At 32.2% G+C, this 22534-nt stretch overlaps 1 protein-coding gene across 1 annotated transcript in view; it reads left to right on the top strand.

The window, feature by feature from the left end:
* Positions 1–22534, top strand: part of LOC148306462 (monocarboxylate transporter 12-like) — an 83781-nt gene that overhangs the window by 5557 nt on the left and 55690 nt on the right. The window contains exon 2 of the mRNA XM_088264991.1: positions 18668–18884. Coding sequence (XP_088121117.1) covers positions 18668–18884 — 217 coding nt within the window. The remainder of the gene's footprint in view (positions 1–18667; positions 18885–22534) is intronic.

The following is a 22534-nucleotide window of genomic DNA, read 5'->3' as shown; positions in this document are numbered from 1 at the left end:
TGACGTTCTTGAAAGGAGTGAGCGATATGTTTAAGCATAAAAAACAAATTTAAAAAATAAATAAATAAACCAAAATCTTACAATTTTTTTAAAAATATTAACTCTTGATGCTGCCATCTTCCCAATACAGTTAATGGAAAAGCAATTCCGAATTGCACCTGCTTTAAATATCTAAGGTCACTAATGCATATGGGTGGAGGGTGTGTAGCAGATGTATTGCAAAGAATTAGTGTGGGATGGATGAAGCTCTGACCCAAAAATGCCAACCAAGCTTAAGGGAAAAGTCTACTAAACAAACGTCAGACGTCAGACCCGCACTCCTCTATGGCTCTGAATGCTGAACGATGTATAACGCCTACTCTAGGCAACTGGAAACTGCTGAAATGCGAACGCTTAGATGGTCAGCTGGAGTGTCCCTTAGAGACAAAATAAAGAGTTCACGCCTTCGTGGAAACCTGGGTGTAACTGACATCAATAGTAAGGTAGAGGAAAGGCAACTGAGATGGTATGGGCACATAGGAAGTAGAGAACCTGAACATATTGTAAATCAGGCAATCAAAATGGATCTACCTCGAAACATATCTAGAGGAAGACCAAAGAATTCATGGATGCTACAGAAAGATAACATGATTCGAAATCATGGCCTAGGTGACTTGGTCCATGATAGAAGGACCTACAACCTTAGGACAAGGAGAGCTGACCCCAATAGTCTACAAAGATGATAAGTTAAGATGTTAAAATGATAAAGGAAACACTTGTTGTAAGGTGTTGCCATGAAGAAGATAATATTAACTCTTGGTCGTTAGAAAAATGTTTAAAACAACTAAAAAAATAAGATACTTAATGAACTTTAACAAAATACTAAATCTTAAAAAAATTTCAGATAATCTCTTTTTGAGAGGTAGGGTGGTGAAAAAAATATGTATAAATTACGTATGATAATAAAAAATAGATCACAAAGTAAATTAATATAGAAACTAATATAAGGTGTCGGAAAAAGATCATGGTGTTTTTTTAATACTCGTAAAATTCAAGTGTCTTTCTTATGGTGTGAAAATAAATATATTTAAACCGAATAAACTCCACTATAATTGGCAATGTTTCGCCATTTTTCGGGTAGAATTATGATGCTCGGTGAAGAACTTCTGTGGTTTCTGTTTGAAAATCTGAATCAAGTGGTACATTGACCAACGCGTATGTGGGAGGCAAACCTGTATCCTACAAGGAACTGCAGCGTAGAGGAACGGACACCTTCACTTTTCACATTGGCATCAAGTCTTCTCACCTTCCGCGTTCTCTGCTAATTTAGTCATTTCTCTCTCTTAACCTAACTGGACCTAAAAGGGAGATTTAAAAACCCCCCCCAAAACAACATTTCACTCTACTATCACTACCTAAAAATATTACAAAACATTCTGGTTTCTAAAACTATGTCATTGTGTACTGATAATTTAATAGAATTGAAAGGAAAATCATTTTTACTGATATTTCTTGGTGGAACTTCATTTTATCTATCAATCAGACTCCGATTACATGGAGAAATATCCAATTTAACATACTCAACCTATAAAAAATTGTGTAAGACTCGTTTTGTGTTTATAATATCCGATATAATCAATATTTTCATTCATCATTTTCATTTTCAAAATTTGCCTTCGTAAAAACGTTATTTTCGTAAGTTGGTAACGAATGACGTCACAGAAACGAATCTACACTACTACTATTACAGCTTTATAAAGCAGATACATAAAGAGATACGCTCCATATACCCGATGACGTAAAATTTGATGACCTATTACGGTGTCCGTTTTTCGTTTTATTCAAATATCGAATGTTTTAACCTTAAATCTCCCTTTTTTCTCTACAGATTTCAATAAGGATGTAACCGATAGTCTAACGATTTATCATATTTATTTATTAGCCAATAATAACACATCATGAGAATGATCTATTTGTTTCGTCCCTTGTTTTGTACAATTTGTCTTTATTTTTGACATCTCATCAAAGATGAAGAAGAATATGGAAGTCTGGGCATTTACGGGGCTGACGACCGTCATAGGCTGCTTTAAGTGATCACTTTACACACGTGTAACATTCACCAATTCTACCCATTATTGACAACCACACTATTCAAATTCTTGGAAGTTCTATATATATGAACCAATTTAAAAACATTGTTCTTGAATCACTAGAACTTCACTAGAGACATCTATTGCTGAGATGTAAAGAAGCTTTTTTATTAATCAGAAACTCTTATATTAGTATGTGAGGTCCGAATCCTGGATTATTAATCACACACATGAGAAACGCCAGAAAATACCATTTTCATTTTTATTATTTAAACCTTATAATTTGACCAGATAATTTATTCACAACATTTTGAGTGAGTCCAAATACTTGTTCACAAATTCTGGATTATCTCCAATTACAGGAGTTATTTTCATATTGTTTTTGACATCTCATCAAAGATGAAGAAGAATATGGAAGTCTGGGCATTTACGGGGCTGACGACCGTCATAGGCTGGTTTAAGTTATCACTTTACACACGTGTAACATTCACCAATTCTACCCATTATTGTCAATTATTAAATTTGGCTTTGACTTGAGCTTTGATCTTTCCCTATTCCCCTTTTTCTCTTTCAGTTATTTTTACAAATGTAGGAACAAATATGGCTTTTTCTATTTAAAACAGTAGGGTAGACTGGGTACGGTTGAAACAATTTTGCTTATATTGTCCATAGAATTGTTCTTAACAAGTCAAGCGATGATTAAGATGCATTAAATACAAGAGCGTGTTTCTGTCTACTAATGGGAAGTATTATTTCAGTACCCGGTGTGTTATTTTTAGTGGCAGATCAAATTTAAAAAATATATCCGATTTGTTTCAACCGTCCCCATACCAGGGGCAGTTGAAACAGTGATTGGGGTCAGTTGAAACACACGCAAATAAATCAATATTTAATATTGTAAGACGTTTTATTCATTATTTATGTTTGTTTTATAAATAATTATGGCACCGCATGACAATATTAATCAGTCTACAGATATGTAATGAACAAAAACAACTAAAAACAATGGCATTTAAAAAAAAAACAAATCGAACGAAAATAATCTGTGAATAAACTAAAAGGAAACAGTTCTTTCATTTTGATTAGTCATAAATCAAGTGAAAATCTAGCTTTGGGATCATTCCGAGTCGCAATTGTGGCAAACATAGCTAAGACCACCTTTTGTGCAGTCTTCTTGAGTCCACAGTTTACAAGTGGTGCACTGTATCCACTTTTCACCGGATTTGCTCTCTGAATACAGTGACAGACAAACAAGACAATAGCACTCGTCCTCTTCTGATGATGATTCCTGTTGCGTATTATGATTATTTTTCCTTTAACGATCCTTCTACTTTTTCCTCCATCCAATCTTTTCTTGACTTACTTAGTTTTCATCCGTTTCAACCTTATTTCATGTTCCTTTCTTATATCTTCTTTCTCTGTTTTTTTAGTAGCAAGTATTTTGCAAGCTCCTGCTCCTGCTCTTTATTAAAAACTTCGTTATGGGGTTCATATCCCATTTTCTTCTTCACCAGATGCATCTCGCTTTCGTATATATATAATGAGCGAACAGTGGTTTAATCCATGCTTCTCCGCCGCTTTTCGCAGTGAATCTCCTGCTTTAACCTCCTCATAAGCGTATGTATACCTCGACAAGTCGACCTCCCCTCTCGAAGTCTTTCTTGCGCGTACTCTCGGCATCAAGAAAACAGGAAAACTGAAAAAATATGTTGTTTCAACCGTACCCACAAAAAATGTTTCAACCGTCCCCAACCCCTCCTTTAGGTGGAAAACAGAAAATAGTAATGTTAACAATAATGGCACATTAAAACTAATCACTATATCGTGTTCTACAAGCTTCATTTCAAACACGAAATCATACTCAATAATATCGTTTCAATGGAAACCGTAATAAAAGAAAAATTCTCGGAACAAAAATACTTACTTTTGGTTATCAAAATACAATAAGACCTCCTACAAGCAACTGCACCGTGCGGCGAGCGATGCAACACTGATATTCGTGTTTGAACTTGTTGTCCACTTTGTTCGTCCCTTGGACCCTTCACCCTACCGCATACGGTTTGCAAGATATTTGCTCTGTTTCAACCGTCATTTGTTTCAACCGTACCCAGTCTACCCTACTTGTATTGTAATACTTGTACATATATGTATAACTTACTGTTACTGATTTGTTAAATTTCCAAATAAAATAAAATTTCCCAACGGCAAAAACTTCAGAAAATCGATAAAGTACAATATTTCGTATAATGTTATTACCTTCCGCTTGCCAGATTTTGAAGCAAGTGCTGTCGAGGGAAATTAATGGAGAATATTTGGAAATTGTTACTACAACATCGTGATAAATATTTCACGAACCATTAATTTCAAAATCAAATATCAAATACTTAAATATAATACGTCTTACGATCAAAATGTACCAACGAAACCTTCGACTTAAATGTTATTAATTTTAGTGTCACAGTAGATTTTCAAAAATAGTGGTATTTACTAAGTAAAACATTGATTAAAAATGGAAAGATTTTACCACAAAGTGACTGCCGAATCAATCAATGAAATTATCTTGAATTACGATAAAACCAATTATTTATTTTTCTTATTTTTCTTGGTGTAGGCCTTGTGGCCTGTTCTTAAGAGGGATTAGTCTCCTGCGATGTCGATTTCCAGCTGTCAATCCATCTCCTCGGTGGTCTGCCTGTAAATCGTCCACCTTGAGGTTGGCCGTGAAGTGCAATGCGGGGGAGTCTGTATGTTTCTATTATCCTCACCTGCGCACCAATTGTAATAAATGTCTGTAGGACCTCTCGCACACTGTGTTTTATCAATATACCTAGAAGTTTCAAGAATTTGAGTAGTGTGGTTTTCAATCATAACTCAAACCACCCTATGACGGTCGTAAGCCCTGTAAATGACAAGATTTCCATATTCTTCTCCATCTATGTTGAGATTTAAAAAATAACTTAAAAAATAACTCCCAATTGGACATAATCCAGATTTGTGAACAAGTATTTTGACACACTTAAAATGTTGTAAATATATTAACTGATTAAATTATAAGCTTAAAAATTGTGTCGGGTTGTGGTCCCGTGGTTAGTGTTGCGGACTCTTAAGTCAAAGTTTCTCGGTTCGAACCCACTCTACCACAATTTGATACCTATTTCTAATAATGAGCTGCTTAGGCTCACAGAAATAGTATGAAATTTAAATATTTGTGTAAATAATAAAAACACAAATATTTCTCTTTTAATTAAAATTAATTAAAAAAATTAAATTAACTTTATATATATATATATATATATATATATATATATATATATATATATATATATATATATATATATATATATATATATATATATATATATATATATATATATATTTATATATATATATATATATATATATATATATATATATATATATATATATATATATATATATATATATATATATATATATATATATATATATATATATATATATACATATATATATATATATATATATATATGTATATATATATATATATATATATATATATATATATATATATATATATATATATATATATATATATATATATATATATATATATATATATATATATATATATATATATATATATATATATATATATATATATATATATATATATATATATATATATATATATTTATTTATTTATTTATTTATTTATTTATTTATTTATTTATTGTAAGGCCAACAGTGTAATGGTCAGCACGCTCGCCAATGTCCGCCTCCGTAGTGTAATGGTCAGCACGCTCGGCTACCGTTCTGGAGGTCCCGGGTTCGATTCCCAAGGGGGGTAAAAATAAATATAAGTGATTTTTTCACTGTAATATTTATTCGATATTACCATGGACTGGTACCTGAAGCGGAGGGCTGATCACCTTTCATTCATAAGTAAAACGATCATGATAACACTGCGTTTATAAGACACAGTGCCCTATGCACCATTGGGGTGCGGATAAGGGTTATTATATATATATATATATATATATATATATATATATATATATATATATATATATATATATATATATATATATATATATATATATATATATATATATTTATTTATTTATTTATTTATTTATTTATTTATTTATTGTAAGGCCAACAGACAATTTAGTATAACATAAATATACATTCAATTAAGTAATATTTGTAATGTCCAATTACAGGCTTTAACATAATTGTTACAAATAAGTAAGGTACCTTTTTGTTTCTGTGCGCATACATACCAGTATTCATAATTACATGTAGAAATGCACACACCATTCACTGGTATGATAGTGCCTTAAATGAAAAGTAGTGTAACTTATTTTTTCCATAAACATAATTAAATTAAATTTCATGAACGTGATATGCATGCGCATGCGCACATAGGTACACGGTACACATACATATATATATACAAATAAGCAATAATAATTACATACTATTTTCAAGATTAAAGGATTCTTCAATTTCTTTCTTAAAGGATTGTAGTGTAATATTGAATATATCTGTATTCTCATATTTATTATTAATTAAATAACAGGTTCTGTTAATGAAAGAATTTTGATATGACTTGGTATTATATTTCGGAACGTGAACAATACTTTTGTTTCTTGTCTGGGTCCCAGGAACCCTAAACCCAATCTGTGACAAAAGCTGTGGACAGTCAACAAGATTATTAATGATTTTGTAAATATATATAATATCGGCCATGCTTCGTCGGAATTTAAGTGATTTTAGGTTAAGTTTAGTAATAAAGTCACTTGCTTCACTTTCTGGAACTTTCATCGCAAATTTACAGTATGATATAAATTTTGATTGAATAGATTCAACTCGATCGATGTATTTTTTATATTGAGGGTTATATATATATAATGATGTTTTCTAGCGTTTCTCAAGTATGTGAATATAATCCAGGATTCGGACCTAACACGAAAGAGTTTCTGCTTAACAAAGCTTTCCTCATCCCACTTTTAACAATAAATCTAAAAGTTTCAAAAATTTGAGTTGTGTGGTTGTAAATCGTGAGTAGAATTGGTAAATGTTGTATTTGGACACACTCAAAATGATGTAAAGAATTCTCCGCATTCGTTCCATCTGTCCCTCATAACCAGCGCCTACTGTACACTTAAACAATTCTTAGTGTATTCTCGTCGTGCCTTTCAATTTGCATTCAACAATGGCTTTTAGTTTTCAATTCCGATATTCGTTTAGCATACTAATAAGTCTGCCGTGGCAATGCTTCATTTTTTGTACCGCTAAAGCGAACATCACGAAATTTCTCATAATATAAATAATAAATAAGATTATCTCATATTTAGTCTTCAGGGGTCGTATGCCCGAATATTCGAGACGGGTGACGCTCTTAAGATTCGTCTGATCTCGAATTATAGTGAGCAAATAATGAATATCATACGAGCTGATTCTAAGTCTTCTTCTTCTTCTTCTTTTAGGACTAGGTCCTGTCATTCTCGGGTCGCTTTTGGGAGGTGGAAGACCAGCTATCCTTCCATCGTTTAAGTGGTCTTCCTGGGGGTCTGATCCCGCCCATACTGCTGTCCGCTGCCACCCTCACCACTCGATCCGAACTCGCTCTTCTCACATAATCTCTCCAAAAACGTCTTCTTTCTCTTCCCCATCGCACAACATCTTCAACATCGCAGATTTTTCTTATATCTGAGTTTCTTACTCTGTCGCGAAGTGTTAGGCCTGCAATGGGTCGTAGAGTCTTCATTTCGGATGTCCTAAGAATTCTAAGTAATTTTTTTTTATATTATCCACTGACACTTCGTGATGGAATTGCATTTTTAATATATTATTAGATTAAAACCAATATTTTTAGCTTTTCCACTTTTTTTATTTGACCAGATTTGATGTCGGTAATGACGAAACCCGGTCGCTGGTCAAATAAAAAAAGTGGAAAAGCTAAAAATATTGGTTTCAATCTAATAATATATTAATTCTAAGTAAAAAAACTAACTAACCATCACGCCGCTTCCCCGCAGGGGTAGGCAGAGAGAATAGAGCGCCACACCACTCTGTCCTTGCAAACATTCTTCGCCTCTTCCACGTTCATGCATCTCCTCATACATACCCGCCGATTGTTACGACTCCTAACCTGACCACTTTCAAGTATTTGGCATACCTGATCGTGCCATGTTTTTCTCGGTCTTCCTCTGCTTCTTTTCCCGCTAACATTCGCCTCATAAATTTGTTTTACCGTTCTTTCCTCACTCATTCGTTCTACATGTCCAAACCATCTCAACACACCTTTCTTAATTTTATCGATAATGCTTATCTCAGCTTTGCATTCTTTCCTTATTTCACTATTCGCACATCTATCATACATCGTTTTGTTACACATTCTTCTGAGAGATCGCATTTCGACTGCATTCAGTCTACTTTCATCCTTCTTTTGCCAACTCCATGTTTCACTTCCATACATTAGAGTTGGAACCAGGACTCCGTTGTGCACTGCCAGTTTAGCTTCCGCTGATAGGTTTTTATTTGCTATAACTGATTTCAGTGCACCGTTCACTTTGTTCCCAGCATTCACTCTCCTTTCTATATCTTTATCAATCTTTCCATCCCTAGAAAACATACTACCCAAATACACGAAATCATCTACCTGTTCCAGAATCTCTCCGTTTACCAATATTTCACATTCAGATCTGCATTCTTCTCTTTCAAAAACCATAATCTTAGATTTGCTAACATTCATCAATAAGTCACTTTCCTTGCACACATTATACACTTTTGTCACCAACGCCTGCAGGTCTTCTCTGCTATCGGCAAGAAGAACAGCATCGTCAGCATACAAAAGGCAACAGACAGTCAAATTATTCATTCTGGCTCCAACATTTAAATCTTTCAGTTCTTTCATGCAATTATCCATGTATAGGTTAAACAGCCACGGCGACATTACACATCCCTGCTTAACACCTTTAGAGATGCTAAGCCAGGATGAAAATGAACCACTTACCCTTATGCATGCAGTGCTATCCTCGTACAAGGATGCTATGCCTTGGATAAGTTTACTGCTTACCCCATACTCAGATAACACCTTCCATAGCTTCGTTCTATCAACTCGGTCATACGCTTTCTGCAAATCCACAAAAGCACAGAAAAGCTTTTGGTTTTTGGACAAAAACTTTTCAGTAATGTTGCGCAAGGCAAAAATTTGATCCGTACATCCTCTCCCATTCATAAATCCACTCTGGACATCCCACACTTTGTCCTTTGTTATGGTTCTCACTCTTTCAATAAGGATTCGACCATACATCTTGCCAACAGCACTCAATAGACTGATTGCTCTATAGTTCCCACATTCCACCCTAGAACCTTTACCCTTGTAGAGAGGCATTATAACTGCCCTTCTCCAATCCACCGGAGTATAACTCTCCTCCAGACAACGGTTAAAGAGCCTATGCAACCATGTGAGAACTATTTCGCCACCATTCTTGACGTATTCTGCGGCAAAATTGTCGAATCCTAGAGCCTTTCCATTTTTCAAAGACTTAGTGGCATTCTTAATTTCTTCCATACTTATCTCTCTTGAAACATCATTCACACATATTCGGGGAAATGTACTTACGTCACTAACGTTATTAATCGTATGTGTTTCATACACCTCCTCGAAATACTCTTTCCATCTCTCTTTTATATCTTTTTCATTCGTCACCATTTTTCCGTCTTTCGCTGCAATCGATTTCGTACATACATTCACGCTTAGACTTCGGGAGTTTTTGACTTCTTTCCAGAAAATTTTTATATTTTCTTGGAAATTTTTTGTCATTTTTACTCCTTCATCCTTCCTCAACAAACGTTTTCGTTCACTCACCCCTTGCTTAACTTTCATTTTACAATCCTTGTATACTTTTTTAACCGATTCATACTCAGCGGAGCTTTTATTCCTCACTGCCAAACACTTTAACCACGCATTCTTCTTCTCTTTCACTAAATCCTTAACATCATCATCCCACCACGCATCGCCTTTTTTCCTTCCTTGTACCGCTGTACCACACACTACCTTTGCGGATTCACACACACTACCTTTCAGATGTTCCCACATTTCATTTATACTAAGTTCATTTACATCTTCCGCAATCAACCTGTTGCATACGTCTGTTTCAAACTTAACTCTTATGTCATCATTCTGTAGCTTTTCTACTTTGACTCTAGAAGGAGCCGCCACCTTGTTCGTTTTGGCCCTCCACCCTTGGAACAGAATCACTCTTGAAACTACCAAAAAGTGATCTGTTTCCATTTCGGCCCCCCTGAACACTCTTGTGTCTACTGTGGCGGATCTCAATCTAGAGTCAATGACGACATAATCGATAATAGACCTTTCATCACATCTCTCCCAAGTATATTGATGGATTCCCTTGTGTGCAAAAAAAGTATTTGACACAAAGAGATTCCATTCCAGACATACCTCTAGCAATCTCTTCCCATTATCGTTCACTCTCGCATCTCCATACAAACCGAGCGCTGATTCAAAACCGTCTCTCCTTGTACCAACCCAGCCATTCAAATCACCGGCCAGAATTACCTTTTCATTATTCATTTTTCCATTCATCACACTCATTACATTCAACCAAAACTCATCCTTCTCAGACTCGCTGTCGGAGTTGACGGGGGCATATCCTATTAAAACAAGTAGCTTTGTTAACCCGACTTTGAATCTGACAAACATGAGTCTTGCGTTGACGAACACATACTCTTTCATACATTCTACCATCCTGGGTGATAGAAACGCGGCGACGCCCCGACAAGCTCTATCTGACTCCGGGAGTCCAGACCAGAGAATTAAAGTGCCGTCACGTTCCATCGATCCACTACCTTTTTTCCAGCTTTCAGTCACACATAACAAATCCAAACACTTACTTTCCATTACATCACACAGTTCATTCATTTTTTCATCCATACGTCCTCTTACATTCCACGTCGCAATCCTGCATTCATGCCCTATCCTCTTCTTTGCGCCTCCACGGGAAAAGCGGCCAGCTGGGTGGCGAACCTCAACGTGGCCATTTATGGGCATTTTCCCGCATTCCACAACTTACTAACTATTATATAATAATAATTCTAAGTAACATTTCAAAATAAATAAAGAATGATATGAATGTCTGGATATTTACAGGGCTTACGACCTGTTGAAGGCTGGTTCAAAGGATTACTTTATACACGTGTGATATTATTTTTACATACATTTCAAAGGGTCTCTGCTAAATAAACCTTACTCAAATCAACATTTTGAGTGTGTCCAAATACTTGTTCACAAATCTGATTTATCTCCAATTGGGAGTTATTTTTAATTATTTTTTTGAGACCTCAACGTAGATGAAGAAGAATATGGAAGTCTAGGCATTTACGGGGCTGACGACCATCATAGGCGTCATGATCACTTAACACACGTGTAACATTCACCAATTCTACCCATGATTGACAACCACACTACTCAAATTCTTGGAACTTTATCTATATTGCGATGACAAAATATTACGTCACTTATAAAAATGTCGACATGCACTCGAACGATTCATGGAAGGGTGTCTCTAATCTTCAACTAAACGTCTTCTATTTTGTATGAAATAATATACCCATACATGGGTCTAGTCGCCTACTCCGTACCTAAAAATATTACAATACATTCTGGTTTCTAATACTATGTCATTGTGTACTGATAATTTAATAGAATTTAATGAAAAAACTTTTTTGCATAATTGGGATTACGTTTTGTACTGACATTTCTTGGTGGAACTGCATTTTATCTATCATACATCGTTTTGCCGCACATTCGTTGAGCGATTGCATTTTAACAACATTCAGTCTACTCTCATCCTTTTTGCCAATTTCATTTTGAAGTTTAAAAATATTTTTGAATAATTAAAATAAAGCACACCTCAATTTTTTTAGTTCTTTAAAAAAAATGGATAAAAAATTATAAAAAATATCAAATATTCTACTACTACTGCCATCACGCTATTTCACTGCAGGAGTAGGCAGAGAGGACGGAACGCCACACATACACTCCTAGCTTCCTTCACATCCATACATCTATTCATACATGCCCTCCGATTACATAGACTTTTGACACCACCAGATTTCATAAATAATTCAATAAAAAAAAATATTAAAAAAAATAATAACTACTTATCACGCCGCTTCACCGCAGGGGTAGGCAGAGAGAATAGAACGCTACACCACTCTGTCTTTGCAAACATTCTTCGCCTCTTCCACGTTCACGCATCTATCTCCTCATTCAAACCCGAACATACTTTAAAAACATATTTTAAAAATATCAATATCTAAATCACTAGCATAGACTAGTAAAGAACTCTAGTAAATAATAAAATAAACACGATAATAGGTTCAGTTACCGCTGTGTGTTGATGGATGCGTGATAATATTACATATATTTAAATAAGAGTATTTAAATAACAAACAAAGTAAGCGTCCAACCATCAACAGGTATTTTAATTAGTATTTCTTATCTACTTTTCAATCAAATGACGTCATCTTTCTTGTAGACTCATCATCAGATGACTCAACTGATTACTTTATTCATCAAGGCCCAGCATACGTTTAACAGCAACTTAATTTTCAACATTTTGAGTGTGTCCAAATACTTGTTCACAAAATATAATAATAGAACCCTTATCCGCACCCCAATGGTGCATAGGGCACTGCTTCATATAAACGCAGTATTATCTTGATCGTTTACACATGAAGGAAAGGTGATCAGCCCTCCGCTTCAGGTACCAGTCCAGGGTAATATTGAATAAATATTACAGTGAAAAAATCACTTATATTTATTTGACCCCCCCCCTGGGAATCGAACCCGGGACCTCCAGAACGGTAGCCGAGAGTGCTGACCATTACACTACGGAGGCAGACAAAATATAATTATTTAATAATTTAATAATAATCAATTAATTGTATTTTGTAATTGGATATAATCCGCTTTTTGCAAATCCACAAATCTATCAGCGGAAGCTAAACTGGCAGTACACAATGGAGTTCTGGTTCCAACCCTTATGTATGGAAGCGAAGCATGGAGTTGGCAAAAGAAGGATGAAAGCAGACTGAATGCAGTCGAAATGCGATCGCTCAGACGAATGTGTGGCAAAACGATGTTTGATAGATGTTCGAATGATGAAATAAGGAAAGAATGTAAGGCTGAGATAAGCATTATCGATAAAATTAAGAAAGGTGTGTTGAGATGGTTTGGACATGTGGAGCGTATGAGTGAAGAAAGAACGGTTAAACAAATTTATGAGGCGAATGTAGTTGGAAAAAGAAGCAGAGGACGACCGAGGAAAACTTGGCACAATCAGGTATGTCAAATACTTGAAAGCGGCCGGGTCAGGAGTCGTAATAATCGTCGGGTATGTATGAGGAGATGCATGAATGTAGAAGAGGCAAAGAATGTTTGCAAAGACCGAGTGGTTTGGCGTTCGATTCTCTCTGCCTACCCCTGCGGGGAAGCGGCGTGATGGTTAGTTAGTTAGTTAGATATAATCCGGATTTTGTGAACAAGTATTTGGACACACTCAAAACGTTGTAAATAAATTATCTGATCAAATTATAAGCTTAAAAATAAAAATTAAAATGGTATTTTCTGGCGTTTCTCATGTGTGTGATTATAATCCAGGATTCGGACCTCACATACTAATATAAGAGTTTCTGCTTAGTAAAAAGCTTCTTTACATCTCACCAATAGTTGTCTCTAGTGAAGTTCTGGTGATTCAAGAACAAGGTTTCTAAATTGGTTCATATATATAGAACTTCCAAGAATTTGAGTAGCGTGATTGTCAATAATGGGTAGAATTGGTGAATGTTACACGTGTGTAAAGTGATCACTCAAACCAGCCTATGACGGTCGTCAGCCCCGTAAATGCCCAGACGTCCGTATTCTTCTTCATCTTTGATGAGATGTTAAAAAATAATGTGAACTTAATTTTCTCTAAACCCTGGTCAAATTTTAGCGAAGTTGATTTTTTTCTTCAATCACCGTTTCTGTATTGAAAAAATAAGTTTTTCTTCGAAAAAAATACAGTATCGAAGAGATTAATTGAAACAAAATATTTTTTTTATTTGAAGCACTTACTTAATGATTTTTCATTTTATAATTAAAATGTAACTTTGTTTTAAAATCACTATAAATATTTTATTATAACTCAATTATAATGTCTACCGGTTTCGAAACTAATCGCTTCTTTATCACTGATTTTTTGAGTCAACTAAATTGTATTTTTCTGTTAAAAAACACATTAAAATAATCTGAAATATCGCCTTGTTATGGCATTTTTAAATGAATATCATTAACTACATAAGGCAAAATAACTGTCGCAAAATTATTATTTTTTGTTTTTTTTTTAAACAATAAAATACAATTGCGTAGACCCAAAAAATCAGTGTTTGATTAAACATTCAATACATAAATTAAAATGGAGATAAAATTCTACAAATTAAATTCCAAATCTACAAATAAATTATATGTATCAAACTTTAGCTATCGCAAACGCATTATTTCTTTATTGGAGTATAAATTAATAGAAATCGAGGAATAAAAGGAATATTTCATAAAATTACGAAAGATTTTCTTCAGTAAAATTTCACACAAGCATTTTATAATACTGAAATAATTAAATCGTCAACAAATGCGAACTGCAAAAATTCACTTGTAACGCGCTCTGAAGCATATTTTTTTATAAGCATATAACAAACAAAAGGAATAGAAAGCTTACCCCAGCTCCGCTTGAAGTCATCCCTCTGAAAATATCCCATCAGCTTGATTTTTGTATGCAACGACTTCTGTAAACTGGACCCACAACACTGAACTTCACTTTTTAAAGTATATTATCCATCATAAATTCACTTTACTCGCAGTCGAATTGTAATCACTCAGACGAATGTGCGGCAAAACGATGTATAACAGATGTTCGAATGGTGAAATAAGGAAAGAATGTAAAGCTGAGATAAGCATTTTAAATAAAATTAAGAAAGGTGTATGGAGATGGTTTGAACATGTGGAGCTAATGACTGGGGTAAGAACGGTAAAACAATTTTATAAGATGAATGCAATTGGAAAACGGAGCAGAGGAAGACTGAGAAAAACTTGACATGATCAGGTATGACAAATTACTCAAAAGTAAATTCTCAAAGTCAGGAGTCGAAATAATCGGCGGGTATGTATGAGGAAATGAATGTGGAAGAGGCGAATAATGTTTGCAAAGACAGAGCGGTGTGGCGTTCCATTCTCTCTGCATACACCTTTGAGGAAGCGGCGTGATGGTTAGTTAGTTAGATAGTTAAATTCACTCAACAGCCATTTTGAAGTTCACAAAACTGCCGATTTTTAAACGAATTTTATCAAAATACACTTAATTTTAAACGCTCATATAGTAAATGTTATTATATTTTTCTTTACTTTTATAAAAAATATATCACAGCACTAATTTACGATAAATGCGTTATATTGCATAAGAACACGTCATGTATAGTTTTTATTAAATAATTGTTCGCGCAAAGTACAGAATGTTAAGTAAATTATTGTCACAATACGTTCCCACACTCGCTTTGAGTAATCCCTATGAAAAATTTCCATCAGCTTATATTTTGTATGCAACGACTTTTGTAAACTAGACCCAATACACTTCACTTTTAAAGTAAAATATTATCCACAATATTTTCACTTTAATTTTTAAGATGTTTAAACGGAATATGTGTATACCATAAATCCTTGTACAAGGCAACTAATATTTTTTTAAATATTCACTAAATAGGCCATTTTAAATGCACAAAACCACCGATTTTCATACGATTTTGATCAAAATACAATTATTTTTAAACGCGCAAATAGAAATATTAATAATAATTAATATGCGTACGTAATATTACATAATTACATGTAATATATGTAAACGATATACACCTTTTTGAATAAGCGTTCGCGACAAGCACCGAAAACCAACTAAATAATTGTCACAAAATATATAAATATAATTCTATTTTTTATTGCAAAATATGTATTTCACAATATTTTCTTTATCTGTGTAAGAGTTCGAATAATGGAACAATATTTTCATTTGAAAAACAAATATTCCCATCTCGTTTACCTCCATATAAAAATTGGGATATGAAACAGATTGCACCATCATTAGCAATATTAAAAATGGGATAGCCGTTTGTTTATATAAAACAGATTGTACCATCATTAACAATATTAAAAATTGGGATACGATTAATCTAAAATTTTATATTATTTTTATTAAACGTATGTTTTAAGGAGTTTTCTATGAATTTAAATAAAAATCAGTGCTTGAGGAATATTTGTTCCTGAAATTGTGCAATAGAGGGTGAGTTTATTTATTTTTTAAATAATTGATATTCTCAAATAAATAATAATAATAAAACCCTTATCCGCACCCCAATGGTGCATAGGGCACTGCTTCATATGAACACAGTGTTATCTTGATCGTTTACACACGAAGGAAAGGTGATCAGCCCTCCGCTTCAGGTACCAGTCCAGGGTAATATTGAATAAATATTACAGTGAACAAATCACTTATATTTATTCTAAAATAGGACCCGTTAAATAAACAGGCATCCTGGCGTAGTTGGGTAGACGCTCGACTGCGAAGCTGGCGTCACGGGTTCGATTCCCGCCAATTGCGAAATAAATTTAAGAATTATTTATCTTCAATAAGTCTGGGTGTTTGTGATGTATTTTTCACATTTACCTTCCCTATCCTTACTTTCCTACCTGCAGACAAGCCTCTAAAAGCAGAGGCTTTTCGGGTTATACCTTTTTTTATAAGAACTAGAAATGAGGATTGTATTTTTAAATGTTTTCTCAGGTAACAGATTTTATAGGCTAAATATAAGCAAAAATATGTATTTTATCGGAAATGTCAAAAAATCCAAAGGAATCTTTTTTTAACTACGTACAATCATTACTTATGACGAAAAATTGGAAAAGTTGAGTAGAAAGGTACTAAGTGCAAAAAACCGCTTCGTATGGAATAAGTGCCAGTAGTATTATGCATTGATGATTAAAATGGACATATAAGTTACATTTACGAATTTTATAAATTTATTTTTGCACATAGACTCCATCTGCTCTACTGTATTATGTAATAATAATGTAATATATAATGATATAATATATATATATATATATATATATATATATATATATATATATATATAAAATGTGTTAATGAGTATCTTACCAATTTAAATACTATGTACATACACACGCACACACTATATATGTATATATATATATATATATATATATATATATATATATATATATATATATATATATATATATATATATATATATATATATATATATATATATATATATATATATATATATATATATATATATATATATATATATATATATATATATATATATATATATATATATATATATATATATATATATATATATATATATATAAACAAATTTCTTTCACATATTATGTCATAATAATGTAATATATAATGTAATATATATAAAATGTGTTAATGAGTATCTTACCAATTTAAATACTAAGTACATACACACGCACACACTATATATGTATGTATATATATATATATATATATATATATATATATATATATATATATATATATATATATATATATATATATATATATATATATATATATATATATATATATATATATATATATATATATATATATATATATATATATATATATATATATATATATATATATATATATATATATATATATATATATATATATATATATATATATATATATATATAAACAAATTTCTTTCACCCCATGTTTCTAATAGTCTTCATTTTATTGTTATGATTTTTTTTTCACTTACTAAATACTTAAAAAACCTTGTTCCATTTTTAAAATGTCTTATTTTTTATTGAACATGATATTTGATCTAGGTTATTTTTTAAAAGAAAAACCGGATTCAAAAACACAAATTTTAATAATAATTTTAAAAATGTCTGAAAATGTATAATCCATATTAAATAATCCATATTAAAATACTTTATTTAAAATTCTGAAATACTTGTTCATTGTTTAAAAATTCTATCGCGATCTTCATGAAACGCAGTTTAATTTATTAAAACCCATATACTTCATTAAAAATTATCGAAACGTTTTGAAAAACTGCGTTTCATATTCAATAATAATTGTTAAATTTATTAAACCGTTTTCTAAAATTATATAAAAAAACGCTGTTTTATATTCAATAACTCCTGTTCTATTTTCAAAAACCACGTTTTATATTCAATACCTCTAGTTCCTTTTTCAAAAACCGCGTTTTATATTCAATAATTATTGTTTCTTTTTTTAAAGCCGTATTCTAAATTCAAAAAATATCATTTCATTTACAAAAAATGTGTTTTATATGCAACAATTCTTGTTCCATTTTCAAAAACCGCAATAAATCTTGTTACATTTTATAAATTCTTTTTTAATTTCCGAAAACTGTGTTCCAAATTCAAAAATTATTGTTCGTTTTCACCATTTAATCTAAACAAGAGACGTTGTACACGATACAGGCCCCATCTCGCGCCGCCTCGTCGCACTCGGGCTATTGTTCGACCACCATAAAGGTGCACTACTATCCGGAGGGCGGGTGGGGTTATGCGGTGCTGGTGTGCGCCCTCTTGGCGCAGATACTCGCGCACGGGCTACACACTGCTGTCGGGATTTGGATCATCGAAATAGCGAGGAAACACTCGCACGTGGCCTCCGGAGTGAATATCGTTAGAACAGGTAACATATGGAGTAATTTACCCACGAATTTAAATTAATTGAATAAAGAAGTACGGTGTATTTTTGACACATATCATTATTTGTATGAATTAATAATCGTCGAATTGAATCTAAAATCTAGCTACGGCTTATGCAGCACCGCTTATCATTAACCTAATTAGGCTTCAGCTTAATAAGTTTTATAGCCTATAAAGTTACTATAATTTCATGTTATTCAAGAATGAATATTTATTTATCAATGGATTTTTAAACTCATTTAGTAAATACCATTATTTCTTAGAATGTAATTTGACACGTGTTTCGATGCATTATTTTCAAACACCGTATGTGAAGCTATGTAAAAAAATTCGAGATGTGTCCTTGGGACGTTAAAGGATGAAGAGAGCGTAGGAGCTCTTTATTTTTATATCAAAATTAAATAGTTAAAATAAATAATAATATTAATAAAAAAATTAATTAACAAAATGTATTAAAAATAAAAATGTATTATTATTTTGGCAATACAATGATAAAAGTAGACTGAAAGCAGTCGAAATATCTGACAAATCGCTCACTCCTTTCAACAACGTCATATATCAAAAATCGTCAGCTTTTAGTTGTGCATGTTTTCAGAATACATATCCCAGCAAAAGCGGGAAAATTTACCCGCTACAGGGCGGAAAGTGTTGTTTTTTAATTTTCATGAAAAAGTATTGTTTAATTATTTTTTTAAATATACTAAATATTTTTCAAATGGAGAAAAAACATTCAGGTTTTGCCTAAAAAGATGGTATGCACAGTAAAAAGTTTAAAAAGTGGTTTGATATTTATTTTTAATACATTTTATTACATTTTTAAACTTTAAAAATGATCTTCTGAAAAATCTTTTAATTTAATTTTTGATGTTGTTGAAAGCAGTGAGCGAAATATGCGTCAAAACGATGTATTGTAGATGTTTGAATGGTGCTATAAGGATAGAATGCAAGGCTGAAATAAGTATTATCGGTAACATTAAGAAAAGTGTGTGGAGATGGTTTGAGCATATGAATCGAATGAGTGAAGAAAGAATGGTAAAATAAACTTATGAGGCATATGCGGTTGGTAACGGAAGCCGAAGAAGACTTGGTATGATCGAGTATTTCAAAAACTTGGCGTGGTTAGGTCAGGAGTCGGATTAATCGGCGGGTATGTATGAGGTGATGCATGAATGTTGAATTTGCAAAAATTATTTATAAAGACACTTTGATGTGGTGTTCTATTTTCTCTGCCTACCCCTGCGGAAAGCGACGTGATGGTTAGTTTCGTTAGTTTTTTTTATAAACTCGTAATGTATTAAAATAAATAATTATTCTTTGATTTCATTTATTGTGGTAATATCAATCAATTTTTTTTGTTTATTTTACTTGGTAAATACTACTATTTCTTAAAATCCGTTTAATAAATAGTGGTATATGCCAAGTTAAATATAAATTAAACATTATTCTCTAAACATTATAAAATTAAACAACTTTGTTTTAACCACTTTTTTTATTATAAGTACACTTTAACCTACCGGTTTCGACAAGAACCTTGTCAACATCAGGGTTTATTGAATTCTAAAACATTAAAATACTCATAATTTATTACATTCCCTTACCAAAAAACTTCAACGCACTCCGTAAAAAATCCTAAATAATCCGTAAAAATGTAGATTTAGGATTTTGTACGGAGTGTGTGAGAGTATTTTGATAAGGGAATGTAATTAATTATGAGTATTTTAATGTTTTAGAATTTAATAAACCCTGGTGATAAAAAGGTTCTTGTCGAAACCGGTGAGTTAAAGTAAACTAAAAAGTGGTTAAAACGAATTTGTTTAATTTTATAAAGTTTATAAAATGTGCCACAAAGTATCTGTGAAAAACAGTTAATAAATTATTCTCGAAGTCGAAATCAACGATTGGCAAATTACAATACATAATACCTTGTCAATAATTGTAAGTTGAGAGTTTGATAAGCAATATTCACAAGTTGTGTATTTAACGCACTCCCGATGGCAATAATAATATTTTCTCACCCCTCACCACCCCTTAACGCCGCTTGTCGAGCCCTCGAATGCCCCATAAAACTTTCACCATAAGGAATATGTTATGATACATAACTGGACGGCGTTATGCATTCAAAAACCAAAACAGCTCATAGAAGTTCACCAATTAAATATTAGTAAATTATCCAGACAGACCAAATTTAATAAATATTAATAACAGTCAGTTTTCAGCGACTGTTATGTATGATATAACATAATTTCCTAAACTGTAATGAAATAAAGCTGTACCCAGCCACGCGTTGCTGTGGCTCAGACAAGTGAAATGAAAAAGAAAGAAAATATATGCTTGCGGTTATACTATATAATACATTGGCAGCTGTCAAAAAGCACGCTGGTTCAATATTATATATGTTGCAAAAAAAAAAAAATTCAAAAAAAAAAATGCAAATCTATTATAACTTTATATAAAATCGTGCTTTCAATACAAAAAAACCTTTGTAAAAAATATTTTTAATATCATACAATACTTAAATTCACTCAAATTAAATTAATTTCTCAATAAAATTATATCAAAGCATGGTTATCAACTCCTGCCTTCTTTTATATATAACATAACAATTTGTATAGCCTCTCACCAGTCTGATGATGTCGGTAACGACGAAACCCGGTCGCTGGTCAAATAAAAAAAAGTGGAAAAGCTAAAAATATTGATTTTAATCTAATAATAAATTAATAATTAATAGATAGCGCCGCCATTGCGATTAAAGATTTTTTTGTCACATCAACAATAAAATAGTCGCAGATACATAAAATCATGCAAATATTCATAAATACTTGGAACAAATTATTATTCGTACTTTTATTTACATAAATTTTTTTCAAAGTACAAATTATGCATCTAACTCTCATTAATTTTGTCTGTAGGTATCGACCTTTAATTAAGGAGTGATAGCTTACCTTTGTAAAAGCGTTTTGAAGTTTCTCATAGTCATGATGTATTTTTACCACAAATTTCTTTCGAAGCTAAATCTGAAGACACCAAAACATTTGCCCAATTCCAACATTTTGTATACGGAAACTTCATACTACAAGCTAACAACGTAAACATACTTTATTTTATAAATTATCACACCAAGATATACCAAACAGACACTCTCCTTGCAAAAACTTACACGATAACAGTTTTACAAAGTTACAAATTTCTTCGTAAACCACACGTTCAGAAATTCAGCCAGACATTCAAATTTTACTTTTATTTTCAAGTCATACGTTACAAGTTAAATAATATTAATAAGCATAACATAAGACTCAAAATACTCGTATTGCTCTGTTAAACTAAGAAATGACTTCTTCATCTATGTTAAGATGTCAAAAAATAACTCCTAATTGGAGATAATCCAGATTTGTGATCAAGTATTTGGATACACTCAACATGTTGTAAATTTTCATATACATTTTTAAAAAGTGCAAAAAAATAACCGAAAGCTTTAAAAAAAAGCATACAAAACATGAACAAAATGAAAAAAAAATTAAATCACAAGACAAAACATATTATATTATACATTCAAACTCGGTTATTACGAGCACGGATATAGCGAGATCTCGGATATAACGAGGAAACATTCTTTACATTTGGTTTTTGATTTTA

This window comes from Brachycentrus maculatus, unplaced genomic scaffold (assembly GCF_059751285.1).
Source record: "Brachycentrus maculatus isolate JH-2025_06_01 unplaced genomic scaffold, ASM5975128v1 h1tg000241l, whole genome shotgun sequence".
Taxonomy (NCBI): Eukaryota; Metazoa; Arthropoda; class Insecta; order Trichoptera; family Brachycentridae; genus Brachycentrus; species Brachycentrus maculatus.
This window is presented reverse-complemented; position numbering and strand designations above follow the sequence as displayed.